Raw genomic sequence first — 14,683 nt, forward strand, 5'->3', positions numbered from 1 at the left:
ACTATAACTATATGTGAAGAAGGTCAATGAACTGTTTATTTATCTTTTTTCTTCCTCCCTCCAATTTTGACTCATGAAGTCTTCAAGTTTGTAGAATGCTTTTTCTTCTATCCAGGTCTTAATGAATTCTTTAAATGTATCTGTGTATAGTTTTTTTTAATTTATTTATTTTGTACAATGCACCCTAAGAGCCTCAGCTCCATTTTTAGGGTTGGTTTAATACATGGTACTGTTTTTAAGAAGTTGCATAAACTAACAAAAATTAAATATTTTATGGTAATAACAAATAAATGAATTTGAAGGATTAACAAGTATATGTGAAATATAATAATATCTTTGAAGACAAAATGTTTGATGTTTGATGTTAGTGTTGCCGGTTTCTTAAAAATGATATATTGCGTTTTGTCAATGTTTATAAATAGATTGTTGAGTTCCATCCATTCCATGAGGACATGCATATCTTGTTCATTTGGGCTATTAGTTCTTCTTCAGTGCTACCAAAACAGAATAAATTTGTATCATCAGCAAAGAGAGTTATTTCACCTTGAAAATTTAGCTCAGTTAGATCATTTATAAAAATAAACCGTAATTTCTAGAGGAATCTTGCTAATGTTCTGCACTTGTGTATAATATGAATATAGACTAATCCTTGAGGAACAGAATATTTCAGTTTTCTTCAGGTTGACCATGATTTATTTGTCCAATCTTTTTCAATGTCCACGTATTGATGCCTTTCCTTGAGGTATGATTTGGCCGTGCTTTTTATTTGTCCTATCGTTCCATATTTCTTGAGAATATTGCTTAATATATTGTGATGAACACAAGGCGGCCCTCCAATGAAACCTGGAACCCATCACCCATCATTTCAGATATTGCTTTTACTAATGCATCCCGAGTTTGCTAAATGCATATTGGTAGTAAAATGTAATATATTTACTGTGTACAAATTATGAACATGTGTGAGTGCTCCTGTACGGGTTCACTCATACATTGCTGAAGTCCAGTACTATTTACATTTTCTTCTCTGCCTGTGTAACTTGTTCCACAAGTTTACATACTGCATGTATTGTTGATTCATTTCCTTGATTCCCATTATGGATGGTGGAAAAAATATTTCTTTGACACATGTCTGTATGATAATAAATTGTTTGCAAGGAAAAATAATAAAGAGTACAGTATATTTATGTTCCTCTTTCAATAACAGTAGAATACAGAAGATCACATAATACTGTAAGATCTGTTAAAGACACAGTTAACAATTAATCATTAGTCATTTGTTACATTGTCATGTGATAAATATATACCATTTAGCATATGGATGAAATGCCATGGTCTTTAAACATTCAGTGCATCAGTCTGCAGGTGTGAAAGAAAGATTTGTTACTGACAACAGTACAACTGAATCATCACTCACTGAAAAATTATCCTGATATGAATCTGATAACAACAATTATGGTAGAATCTTGGCTGTGAATTAAGTTTCCAGAAAGATCTGAACTTTCATGGTCTAAGAGTGGAATGTAAAACTATGTTTTAAAAAGAAAACGCAAAGCATACTCCAAATTTCTAGGAAAAAGGACGTGTAGTTTCTAGTCTCAATAAACTCTGAAAGTAAACAAAAATTGTATCACATCTGATAATCTTCAAGCATCCAATGGAATTTCCTAGTTTCAGATGGTCTATCATACAATTATTCTTTTTAATCTCCTTGAATCATAGCTAGGAATTTCTCTAGATGTGATCGTCTCTAAATTAAAATGGACTGATCACATTCCTAATGTTTGTGCCTTTGATTAAGGAGGCGGAAACTTTTCATTTAAGAAACAAAACCACAAATTTTGAGCCTTTAGTCAAAAACATATTTAAGTTTTTAATGCATTTATTCAATCATTTCTATCTTGTGACTGTAATCTGGGGAGATGAAAACTTAAAACAATCACAGTTTAGATCTTTGCTGTGGTTACATATAAGATCTCAAGATTACAAAAAGGGCTCTAAGACATCAAGAAAGTTGATGCTTCTGTCTCCTTGCAGAGAGCTTCACTAAAAAATAAAATTTTGCCCATGTAATCATTGTACATCTACCATGCTAAAAACCATTTTGTAGCAGTAGCAGCTAAGAAATACATTTCAACTTCAACTTAGAGTTTTGTGAGAAACACAGCTACATAACTTCACTGTATCTGGGAATTGATATTTAGTACACATATCTAGATAAATATACACTTAAGGATGGCACAATAATATAAACTTATAAATTAATATATTACTATACATCACATGGTTCATCATATACTCACATGCCAAATTTTCATCAAATTTCAATGAGTCTACAAAATGATGTTGTCCAGCACATTGATTAGGAACCATATGTGATTTCTTACAAGTACTTTGATTGTGTCATGGAAAAAGACAGTTAAAATCAATAAGCAGGGAAAGCACACCAATACTTGATTATGCTGAAGTGCGTGACATCAAAACGGACTGAGTTGCCACAATCACTATCACAGTGGACAATCGCAGTTGGACTTAATCAATGTAAGCTGGCCATTAGCGAGAAAAATATGAAAATATATGTCAGGCACGTTAAAATACAAACATATCACAGCTAATAACTGACACATGCATATCACCTATAAATACGAAATTACATTCAGTGGTCAGATCACACAAAATTGTTTCATTTTTTTTCCAACACTTACAGAAGTGTAATTAGAAAGTTAAAATATAGAAAACTGTTTAAAAATGCCAGTTTCAGGAAAACAATTTAGATTATTGATTTCACACTTATTTTATGTCACACTGACGGACTGACTGCGGAAGACTGGGATTGGAAATGATACTAATAACTCGTATGCAGTTCCTCTAATACCAAATTTTCCAACTATGTTTTGAAGCTTCCCAAGACTAACACAATCAAATGCTTCTGATAGGTATAAGTTGCTGTCCTAGTAAAACTTCCTCACACATCACCTGTGTAAAATTGTGGAGCGCAGGATATCTTCAGAACAGTTTGTTTGAAAAAATTAGGATTTCGCACACACATTCCACAGACTGACACAGGGATTTGCTGAAATTCACAGCCGTTTGTTTATCTGAAATAGGTTAAGTTCTAATCTAAATAAAGTTTAATTGAACATGTCTGTTACTTTTAAACTAACAAATTGATTCAAAAGATCCTGTGTCAATCGATAGGAGCAATGTGTGTACAAAATCCTAATTTTTTAGGGCAAACTGTCTTCAAGATATCCTGCACTCCAAAATTTTACAGCATTTTAACACAATTATGCAACCTCTCTAGGAGGTGCTTTTCCTCACACATTACAATGTCTCATAGGTGGATTTAGACCACAAAGATACGAGGTATAAGATGGTAATGAGTCCAGATGTGTAGCACATGCCGTTTTTGTGAAGCAAAAATTCAAAAAAGACAGATTTGGCCCTTATTATACCAACTGACCACCTTAAAGAATCATTCTGACAAATAATTCAAAACACATTTAAAAAATCCCAATGATACAAACCAATACGTAAGCAAGCACTTTGTACCAATCCTTACACTAAGCAATGCCAAGCAGTTCAAATTAGCCTCTAGTACTGTCAGATAAACAATGAACTTTGTCCCTGAGTTCAACATGTCACAAATTTCTCAAGAATGTTCTCCTTCCAAGTATTAAGTTTTGATGACACTTACATAAAATACAAGAGTTCAAACCTTCCTCTTTCTTTCTGAAGCTTAACATAATGCCTCACTGAATAAGGTACTGTAATATTTTCATCTGGCCATTGCCATCTCCACTGATTAGGCAGGTGTTCCTTGGAAACAGGGATATCCACATTAGACCTAGAACAGAAACCGTATTAACTCACTGGAAAGCATATGAAAGAAGATATGATATGTAAGACAGCTTTTCTAACGGTCTGTTTCAGTTTTGATGGACGCTTGCCGACTTCAGAATGCTACACATGGATTTGGAAGACCACAGAAATACATGTACATGTGGTGACAGAGTGCATGAAATAAATGTAAGGACTCGTGCATTCTTTATTTAGGAATGATTCTACAGACAGAATTGTTAATTTAAAGTTTTGCTTTACAGATATTTGAGGAAGACGTAAAGAACATTATAAAATTTGAAAATGACATTCTAGAAAACATTGCAGCTGAAGAAAATCTGGTAACTAAATGAGAACATGTGCTTAAAATTAAATTTGATGACAAATATACAAACCTCATTTGCGACCACCGTGCCAATCAATCACTTCCGAACAGGAAACAGCTCGTCAATCTTCTGAAGGAGACATCCGGACTTCAAATGTGGGTTGTGAGCCAGACTCATTTATTTCCAGAGTCATTTTATCGTGTCTTTGAGGCTTTTCATTCAGAGCCTATGCACATTGATAAAAGCACCTTGACTCCTCTCCAACCGGGCAGTAGGTGTGATTGTGCTCCTTCTTTGTTGATGCGAGCAAGTAGCAGAGATTTAAATTACAGTCTACAATCACATGAGTTATTTGGCTATTACCACCCAGTTCGCTTTGTGCAAAGTACAGTTTCAACAAGTCAAGGTTTCATAATTAAACTTTCTTAATAAAATTTGTTTCTTCTCTTGCAAGACTAGTTTTAAATGTGAAGGACACCTCTAGAATGATCTAGTTACATCCAATAAACACATCCAATATACAAGATTCCTACAATTTACAATTGCAAAATGAGAAATGGGATTCCATTGCTGCACACTGAATCGAAAGTAATGTGGAAGATTCCAAACAGATATGAAATCATTCAAATGGCGTTTCACTTCTACTGACACTGGAAAATGTATCATAACAAATAAAGATAAACATCCAGGTAACTTGGATCAGTCAGATATTTAGATTGATGGCTACATTCACATGAGTTATTGGGAGTATTTTCACCCAGTTCTTATTGTGCAAAGTACAGTTTCAGCAACTCAAGGTTTATTAATTAATTTTTCACTACAAAATTTGTTTCTTCTCTTGTGAGACATAACGAAAAACACTAACTCATGATCTAAGAGTGGACCTCAATGCACAATCTCCTTGACTTATTCAACCGTATTCAACACATTAGTACAAATACAATACTGACACATTTGCAGTTGCTATTTCTTACATACATTGGTGCAAGCAGTAAAGAGTACCTTTGCATCACAGTTATTAAGACTATCACAGAAAGTAACAGCCTTTGTCTGACGTCTTTAGGGTAAAAATATGTTGTATGTAGAAGATAGCTGTTAACAAGTATAGAGGCTACAGGACACATAAGACATTGAAAAACACAACCTCAACCTAGTTCGCTCCACACCAGAAGGTAAACTTATCACAATTTCATCAGAACTCAGTTGTCACGAATTGTCTGGTTGAGACCTTCATCTACATACTGGGAAACTAAGCTTCACTGGTCGAATTATGTAAAAAGAAAAATCACAGTGAAAACCTGTGGGTGCTCCCACAATGTATTGTACTTAGCTGGCTTTCTGGACAGAAATCTCGGAGACAAAGTGGAATTATTGTTGGGGCTCAAGTTATTAAGAAAGGGGAATTGTCATACTATTTGATAGAGCCCAACTGACAACCAATAAAACAAATTTGATTGGCTGTGGTAGCCAATTTATGGTTTTAGCTTCAATAACTAAGTAAAACATAATTATTACTTCAAGAAAAATGTATTATTGGTGAGGAGGACGTAAAGCGAATTATTAAATTTGAAACCGACATTGAGGAAGATTTTGCAGCTAATGAATTTCTGGTAAGACCACATGCTTAAATATAACACCACAATAGACAAAAATCTGTATACACTATTGGGTCACAAACGCAAGCTTTTACAAGCCGCTCTACAAACCACTCACTATTTACAAGCAAACATCTCATCAATTTTCTGAAGTAAACAGTCAGAGTGCAGCTTGGGGTTGTGAGCCAACCTAACGTGCCTCTTCATTTCCTTCTTAGTGTTACTGGACTTGTAAAATTTCTTATTACATAATGACACAGGGCAACCATACATTCCTGCATCGTCTGGCTCACAGGACAATGAGCCTGTGTCAGTTCCGCTTGTAGAACTAGTTGATTTGTCCTGCAAATGAAACAACTCAATCAGGATAAGTGATAAAAACATGAGCGAAATGGAAATGTACCATATTATCACTTACAATGTATGCGCTCTCACAGATTTCATTGCAAGACAGCTTCAATTCATTGACTATACTTTGGTTGAACACAGGTTTCCCACTACTTTGGATTTCATGAAGGTCAGGCCTACAGGCAGCCACCAGATGTTTAAAGTTAATGTGCAGAGGGCTAAAATGAACAATCACAAGTTAACTGTATGCTAGTTGGAGGGTGAATAAATATCTTACTAATATGCTACTGACCTTCTGTTGGAGCATAAGCATCGTTTTGAATTCATTAAATATGGAATGGCACCAACAGTCATAAAATTTACTGCTTCTGATATGCAAGGTCCAGTGGAGAAACCAAAATGAGGTGTGTTTGGCCGTATAATCAACATATCCCCAGGTTTCTGTACGACCTGGCGAATGATACAATAATCATGTACTTACTAGTGCAACTAAAATAATACATGATACTCTATTGTAGGTACTAAACACTTACAATTTTGAAAGGTATGTTTTTACTCTTCAACCATGGAACACTGGGAATATGACGCTTGTGCCCAAGTACATTCATACAAGAAGCATCCAAAATATGGGACCCTCTTCGTAGATGAAACTCAAGCAATGATGTAGATGTTGGCGGCACAATCACCCTGTGCATTACAGGGAAACATGACTGCTGTGGCATGTAGAAAATAAGAGAGCAGTGCAGAGCATACATGCAGAAGAGGTCTTACCAAACTTTAGCATGGCCAAGGAAATGATAATTAGCACTATAAAATAAACCATCCTCATAATGGCAACCGAAGGAGCTGTGAGTTGATGCATAGTAGCGAAAGCTAGTTTGAATGCCAGGATAGTGATGATCAAGAGCCCATAGCAAATTAAAAATCCTGCTCAGGCGCAGATTTTCTGTCACGCTGATGCGACTGCTTGGAGCCTGCTCTCCAAAACCGTACATCACACAATGGTCATTAACTCCCTGTTTAGGCCCCGTGCACTCTACATCCTGACATTTTCTTTGAGCGCCTGTCATGCTCGCTTCCCACTTAAAGTTTGAAGTATCACTTTTGAAACCATTGATGACAGCCTGCACAGCTCTTACTCTTTTTCTGAAATCAACTTTACTGGCAATATGTTTGATACCTCCAACTCTCAGGATATCTGTTTCCCAATGTTGAAACAGCTTCTCCAAACCATCATCCTCGGTTAAAAATTTAGAGCTGAAACCAAATAAAATGTAAATGTTACAATATGAACAGGAATATGCGAAGGTTTACACAAGTTTATACTAAATATAATAGATGTACCAGCAGGTTTCATTTTTGTATGAGGCGTAAGTACGTATGCATTCCTTGGCCTTCTCTACCTCTCCAGATAAATCCTGACTAATCCTGTAACACATACAATTCGAGTCAGCGATGAACAAAACGTCCGGCAAGAGACTACGACTTTTTGAAAAAGTACAGCTAACCTCTGTGTGTGCAACTCGTACAGTCCTTCCTCTGGCGCCCTGAGAAACTTTTGCATGTCAAACCTGTCCAAATCTCCTGATAAGCACAAGAAGCGTAGAAATTCTTCCTCAGTTTCTGGTTTAACGCTGCGGATCGTCATATCAAATGTTGCCTGGAACAAAACAGACAAGCTGTACCAAACAAAGTAAAAGAAGGAAAATAAACGAATCCTTTAAATTGGGGACATGCCACAAAAAAACCGTCTTGGAGACCCTTTCCATTTTCCTCCAAAGATTCTATCCATGGAATAAAATCCTCTGACCACTTTGCATCAATATGGACATAAACACGGTCATAAGTTCCGGCCATTTTTCCTACAGCTCCAGCTCCAGCTCCTCTTGGCTCCTGCGCAGATGCAGTAGGGGAGGGGGAGGGGAGGGGAAGGTGGGTCCTGGTTTGAGGCCATGGTATGAGAAATCCTGCTTGTTAAAATACCTCTCACCTTGAATCAATGGTTTACCATTTTTTAATTCGATGATATCTTCGCGGCAAGTGACAGCAAAAGTAATGCGCCGACGATTATCGGACACTGAAGACCAAACTGACAAAGTGGCGTGTGGGGCGTGGGGGGAAGAAGAAAGAAACGAATCAAAAAGTACAGGAAACAGTACCAAGAAACAGTGTGGATCATTCATGTACACCCTCTATGGTACACCAACAAGTCCAGAATAATTTTCTCGGTCAAGAAAAGTAGAAAAAGTGAACTATTTTATCTGTTTATCAATACTGTTTCCGGTGCTTTTAGATTCTTTTCTTTCTTCTTCCACAGTCGGTGGAATGGTCTATTTCTCATACCACTGGCCTCGCGCGCGCTAGCAGCTAGCAGTAGCAGCAGCAGCCCCTGTGTTCGGTACAACTCTTGCAGTTTCTCCCACCACACAAGTAGCAATACAATATAGCTATGGTAAACAGTGGTATTTTAATAAGCAAAATATGTCTGCAGGTATTGCTTAAGTGTTTGTTATCTAATCATTCTAGGGTCGTGGAGCTAAACATGGAGTGCAGCCAAGAAAAAGTACCAGGCCGCCGGTGCCGCTGGCTGAGACTGCGAAAGAATGCAAGAAAACTTCATCAGGATTTGAGATGTCTGTAAATCAGCTATCAGAACTATGGAAATATGACATGACTCTTGCGCATCAACTTATGGGTTTACCGTTGAGGGATTGTTCAGCAATCCTACAAGAGGAAGAAAACATGCCCGCTATGGATATTAACAGCTTCACCCGATTAAAAACAAGCATCAAACGTATGTGGTTTGAAGCCGAAGAAATATTTACAGCCCGCAAAACATTTGATTGTGGATGGGGTTTGTTTGTTAGAGAGGACCATGACGCTAGCAAGTGAGTGTTACTGTGTGAGCCAGTCATGTTCCCAGTTGATATTCTCTTTGTAAGCAAATAACTGAGATGACTGGTGACATCACTTGTATTACTGAGACTGTTCAGATAGGGTAATATGACGAAAATAATTGTAACCATTCTAATCCACAGGAGGGTACTTACTCCCACCTCAGCACTGCGTATGGGATGGATAGCAAGATTCCCAGGACCAGAAAATCCTACTCATCACAGGTACCTACGCTCTCCGTGCCAGCATCATGGCAATGATTTTCTGTACCTTGGAGGACCACTCTCACTCTGCAACTATGACCCACATCCAAATCTGAAGGTGGACTTTAGTATCTCTTCCAAGGAGGAAAGAGCAAACTTTGTATTTGTGCAAAAGACAGAAAAGTTGGAGCCAGGTGATGAAGTTTTCTGGACATATAACATCAGCAAACAGGAAATGGAGGACGGGTCAAAAGATTTTTATCAAGAAAGCGAATGGAAACTGGTACTAAACATAATCTCATCATTTTTTCTTTGGTAGTTATTATTGGACATCTAGAATTATTTTTGTCTGTCATTCCAGTCGTGCTGCTCCGAGACTGACTTGGACCTTGTAAGCAATCAACCGCCCAAGCGAGTATGCAAGCGTAGCTCTCAGCCACACAAGGATTCAGTGAAATTGAAAGGCTACAGGTAAGAGTTGACTATTTAAAAACATTGTGAAGCTTACATCTACAAACTGTGTAAGCTAACCCTGCTCTATCCACTCTTAATCTAAACGTAAATGGAATTAAAATCAATCAAGTTAAGTCTACCAAATTCCTAGGATACCAGATATCATTTTATCTAGCTGTTCAGAACATATAAAATCTGTACGAAATAATGTTAAATGAGATATTTGTGCAAGAAGGGAAATTCTCTCATTTTACAGTAAGCACTGTTCATAACTATCAGACCAGAAATAGATAATTTTTTTAAGCAACTACAACTACAATTCTGTAAGAAACCAATGTGCTAACATTTATAACAGACTACCATCTGAAATTCTTGAGTCAACATTTCTCAATATATTCCAGAGTAGACTTGAAAAAAATTATTAATGAGAAGGAGTATTAGTGTATGGCAGACTTCACAGGTTGATTATATTTATATTGAATTAAATTTGATGTTGAACATCTCCTTTTTCTATGTATTAATATTATGACAATGACTTCTGTATGTTTACAAAAAGTCGAAAAACTAAACTAAACTCTTGTCAGGTTCTGCACATACTGTGGATTGAATGCTGCTGATTTAAAACTGAATATGAAATGTCACATAGCACTAAAGCATCCATCAGAACTTTGTGCTGAAATGAGTGGAGAAGAGAATTACGTACCAGGTGAAACCCCCATATCATCTAAAGCATTTCTCCAGCACCTTGATGCAGTTTCAAATGCTTACAATACATTGCACAATTTGGGTTACAAGGTTCTTCCTGCCTGCCATATCTTTGAACATACGTAAGTATAAAGTAACAATTACGTATAAGAAACCTACCCAAATATCTAGTGATTAATGCATGACTTTTTTTTCAGGGGTTATTATTGCCTGTCACCAGAATCATCAGAGGAGCAAAGGGAAGGTTTACTCTCTGCACTTGATGCTGAGGCAAAGAGAGCGTTCAGCAAATATCAGATTATTTATGCAAGAGGCATATCAAAGCCAACTAAATATGAACACTTTCTGAAACCACCTAATAGTGGTTATGGTTCTGTGCATTGGATTGGTGACCGCCCTTCCAGTACCAATTTTTCATTGAGCAACCACCCCATGTCTCAAGAGGAGAGTGAAGCACACTTAGCATCGGTTAAAAAATGTATCCATAATCTCGGTACCATGTGGATGATTCTTTCTCCTACGTCTGACCATCATTAGTTAGTTGTGTTAAATGTGATACAAACTACCGAAGTTAATGAAAGGTTTGTAGGCCATGTCTAATGCAATTGGTTGTGTTGGATTGCCCTACTCAATAAACAATTGTGGCACCTACATATCTTCAAATAGTTTTCTGTTCGCAATGGTAGAAAATATTTTACATGCCATTAAAATGACAACCTGAATACTATCAAATTTGGTGCTCGTAATGATGTGATAAAAACATACTTTGTTGCAAATCCATTCATCATAACTTAGAGATGTAGATGTAACTATTAAAGGAAAAAAAGGCACGACAAAATGTCATTACAATAGTCAATTATTACTGCTTTCTCTGAAACCTTTCAAATCATTTCCCTCAGCTAGTGAACTTGTAAGTGTACTTCGTGGACTATGTGAAATACTGCATGAAGACTCATTAATCTCTGTAGACAAGATCTTCATCATATATTCATCTCATCTCCAATTCATTTTCCAAGAAATGTTTGCACAAAAGTGATCCGACTCCGAAGTAAATCCAAACAAACAAAATGTTGCTAGTTAAATGCTCTCTACATCTTCTTCAAATTTCCGGCTTGTAATAATTAAATTCGGCAAAATTCTCATGCATTTATTATCTGTCTATATTACTACATTGATCATGCGGCTTTGGTATACTTGCAAACGTCCAATTTTCTGTAACACTTGCATATATTGGTCGTATAAAATTGTCCACTTGCCATGTATTGTATGAATTCTTGTATTTATGCTTCAATACATATCTATGCGCTATGTCCTAACGGATGGTATTGTGGTGGCAGTTCTACCTCTGTAATAAAAAAACAAACATACTCAAGCAACTCTACCAATGATCGTTGGAACCTGGAATAATCTTACATGGGGCGATACAGGATAGATTTATCTCTCTTTTTTAGACCTCGACTGCATTTTTTTCCTGTTGTGTCTTTTAAAGTACTCGTTGAGACGACTCCAAAACATTTCTTTCGGGCGCTCTAGCTCAAACAGTTCCAAAGATATAACCGATTGAAGATTTTCGTACACTTTTTTCGGGGTTTGGGGCAAATGTTCGGTTTTTATTTTTTTTGCAGCGTTCCCAGGGCTGTTGCGAACTGGGCTCTTAGGGGATAGTTTGATGCGGGGAACTCAAATCTGTACTTAGATTTTACCTAGGCCCGCTCCTTCTGTCCGTTCTAAAGGGAAAACCGAAATTTTTGAGCTGAATTTTTCGCATTTTGCATAGCTAAACGACAATGTTCCGAGAATTTTTCTCTACTTTTGGGACGATCGCCGGATAGCTCTCAACTAGTATTTTCGATTTTTGCAAGGGCAATCCTTACAGTTTAGGAGCTACAGCAGGATGAAATCTAGAAAAAACTAAGAAAAATAACTAAAATGACCGATTTTTGATGTTTTGATGATATATTGGCGGGGTGATGTGCAACCGATACAGGGGTGGCCGAGTGGTTTCTGGACCAAAATTTCATGCTCTTTCCGAATCTGCAATTAAAAAAAGTAGGCATTAACTTTGTTTCTCTGCAAGGCGCGAATCTTCACAGACATGTTTTTCAGTTAGCGCCCTAAAACTGCTTCTCCCGTCAAACTGGTATCGAGTGGCCGAGCCGACCCAAATTTGGTACCGACGGGTTTTTCGGTGCGCTGAGCACGAATCAGATGGTGCCGAGGATGCCCGGACGTTCCGGGGTACGTCATCGGGGAGCTCCATCCAAAGCTTGGGGTATGGAGCCCGATGTAGGCAACCCGTTGCACTCCCAGCAGGCGGCAGCGTGGGTAGGCAACCCAAACTACTGTCAGTGTTGAGTTGCGCACTCAAAGTCGACCTCTGCGAGGAGGGCGCGCGGGGCGCCCCGCGGCCAGGAGGACGGCGACGTCGCTGAACTGTCATCACGGACATTGGGGCGGCGACGCCGGCCACTGCGCCTTGCGCCTTGCGCCGCGCCGCTGACCTTGACGCGGGACCCCGCCCCCCTACCGCCGTCCAGCTGCTGATCATCGCGCACCCTCGTTTTGGAGATGCCTCCCTTCGTGGGAGCCCGGGAGCCCGGGAGCCCGCAGCCTCGCGCGCGCGCGCTGGCGGATTCTCATCAGGTAGTTACCGCCAAGAAGGTAGGCAACCCACCGCACCCACAACGCCGGGCTGGGTAGGCAGCCCAATCTATATGAAGCCAGGGGCGTGAGGTTTGCGCATGCGCGGGTAAGGGATGTGGTCGGGCGTGCTCCAGCTGCGGAAAAGACCGAGGAAAAGATCTGGGAATGGTCATTCGCACACCTGCAAGTACGCGAATAGTCATTCACTCACCTACAAGTGTACGAATGGTCATTCGCTCACCCACAAGTGTGCGACAGACATTCGCACACCTGCAGGTGTACGACATTCGTACACTTGGATTTCCAGTGTATAATAAGGGCCACCTTTGTGGGGTGTAGTGTCCTGGTCCTACCTTTCTCAGATCTTGAAGCGTGCGTGACTTTTATTCAGCCTCAAATCTTCTCTAGATGCACTGCCAAGAGTTCTGCTGTGAACGTTCGATTGCCGTGCCGAGCCGAACCGACCGCTCTGACTCCCAGACAAATACTTTGGCTTGGCCGGGGGCCGGGCCTTTTGGCTCTACTCGGCGAGCGCCACACTCCTCGCGCTACCCAGAGCCACGTTCGAGTGTTCAGTACAACTGCGGATGTGTTCCGGAACACAGGATCGCCACCCGGCACGACTTCTCCTGTGGGGCAGCTTGCGGGGCAGCTGTGCACTGTAAAAGTTGACCGGACAATTTTTACGGACAATATAACGGAGGGTACAGGTTTTGGCCACAGTGGCCAAGGTACAGTCATTGACCCTAAATACGGACGATTTTTAGAGAAAAAGGCCTGTAAAATCTGTAGTTTTGCCAAAATTGAAAATCGGTGGGGATTATAAAATCTTCGGACCGAGACACACCTACCAACACCTTGAACGGTTTTTTATCACCTAGGAGGTACCCGTGAGCCGCGCTAGAAGAGTGTCCGTATTTAGGAGCCTAAGCGCCCTAAATACGGACAGCCTTTAAAAATTTTGAAAAGTGAAAAATTGTTGGGGGGAATAGAAACTTCATGTAAAAATTTGACCTTACCCTGCCGGTGAAATTTTCTTATCTGGCATAGTTTAGCCGCCAGAATTGCTTAAAGATCGTTTTTAAAGTCGGTTAAAGTGCCCTAAATACGGACAGCAGTCACTTTTGCATGTAAAAACCGCTGTCCGTATTTAGGAGACTTTCGGAAATCGCTTCTCAAACTTGAGACAAGTGACATAGGCCAAATTTTCTTGTGTCATCTTGTAGGTGAAGAGTCCTAGTTTCACATACGTCAACCTGAAAGATGTGCGATCACCCGCCGTTGAGAGCCCCACATTCTTGCAAAGCAGTATAAAAATTGTCCGTTTTCGTGGCGCCCCCAAACGCAAGTTTGGCATTATTTGGAGAGAACAGTATGCAAGATATCGGAAATATTTCTTCAAATCTAGATTCTAGAAGGCCTAACCTTTCCAGTGAACCCTCAGCATCTGTATTCCGGCTACCCGTTTTCGATTTAGGGGCTTTACTAGTAGAAAATAGCAAAGTGTCCGTATTTTGGACGCTAGTCCGTAATTAGGGCACTTGACTGTACAAATCATTGGCCCCTATTCGTGGCCGTTTTGCATGGCATGGGGCTCGGTCCCTTATCATCGCCTTCTCCCACTGCCCCTCGTAAAGCTGAGACAGCAGCAGAGCGCCGAGGACCTGCGACATGCAGA

The 14,683-nt window shown here is 39.3% G+C and overlaps 2 protein-coding genes across 11 annotated transcripts in view; both read left to right on the forward strand.

The window, feature by feature from the left end:
- The window catches only part of LOC113209941 (uncharacterized), a 35,505-nt gene extending 34,338 nt beyond the window's left edge, over nt 1-1,167 (forward strand). Inside the window, exon 5 of the mRNA XM_052270720.1 lies at nt 23-1,167. The gene's annotated coding sequence lies outside the window, so the exon portion shown is untranslated. The remainder of the gene's footprint in view (nt 1-22) is intronic.
- The window catches only part of LOC113213811 (uncharacterized), a 53,197-nt gene extending 41,463 nt beyond the window's left edge, over nt 1-11,734 (forward strand). For 4 of the 10 annotated variants that reach the window (XM_052270715.1, XM_026432989.2, XM_052270710.1 and 1 more), the window contains 7 exons: nt 3,931-4,026; nt 4,101-4,178; nt 8,633-8,994; nt 9,145-9,487; nt 9,566-9,675; nt 10,242-10,484; nt 10,560-11,734. In XM_052270715.1, coding sequence (XP_052126675.1) covers nt 3,958-4,026; nt 4,101-4,178; nt 8,633-8,994; nt 9,145-9,487; nt 9,566-9,675; nt 10,242-10,484; nt 10,560-10,899 — 1,545 coding nt within the window. In that variant the 5' untranslated portion in view covers nt 3,931-3,957 and the 3' untranslated portion in view covers nt 10,900-11,734. Of the gene's footprint in view, nt 1-3,919; nt 4,027-4,100; nt 4,179-4,273; nt 8,559-8,632; nt 8,995-9,144; nt 9,488-9,565; nt 9,676-10,241; nt 10,485-10,559 lie in introns of those variants that run through there. The other 6 variants (XM_052270719.1, XM_052270717.1, XM_052270718.1 and 3 more) reach the window with 3 other exon arrangements.
- The last annotated feature ends 2,949 nt before the right edge of the window (nt 11,735-14,683 follow it).

The sequence above is a fragment of the Frankliniella occidentalis genome, unplaced genomic scaffold (assembly GCF_000697945.3).
Source record: "Frankliniella occidentalis isolate FOCC.00 unplaced genomic scaffold, Focc_3.1 Scaffold135, whole genome shotgun sequence".
Lineage (NCBI taxonomy): Eukaryota > Metazoa > Arthropoda > Insecta > Thysanoptera > Thripidae > Frankliniella > Frankliniella occidentalis.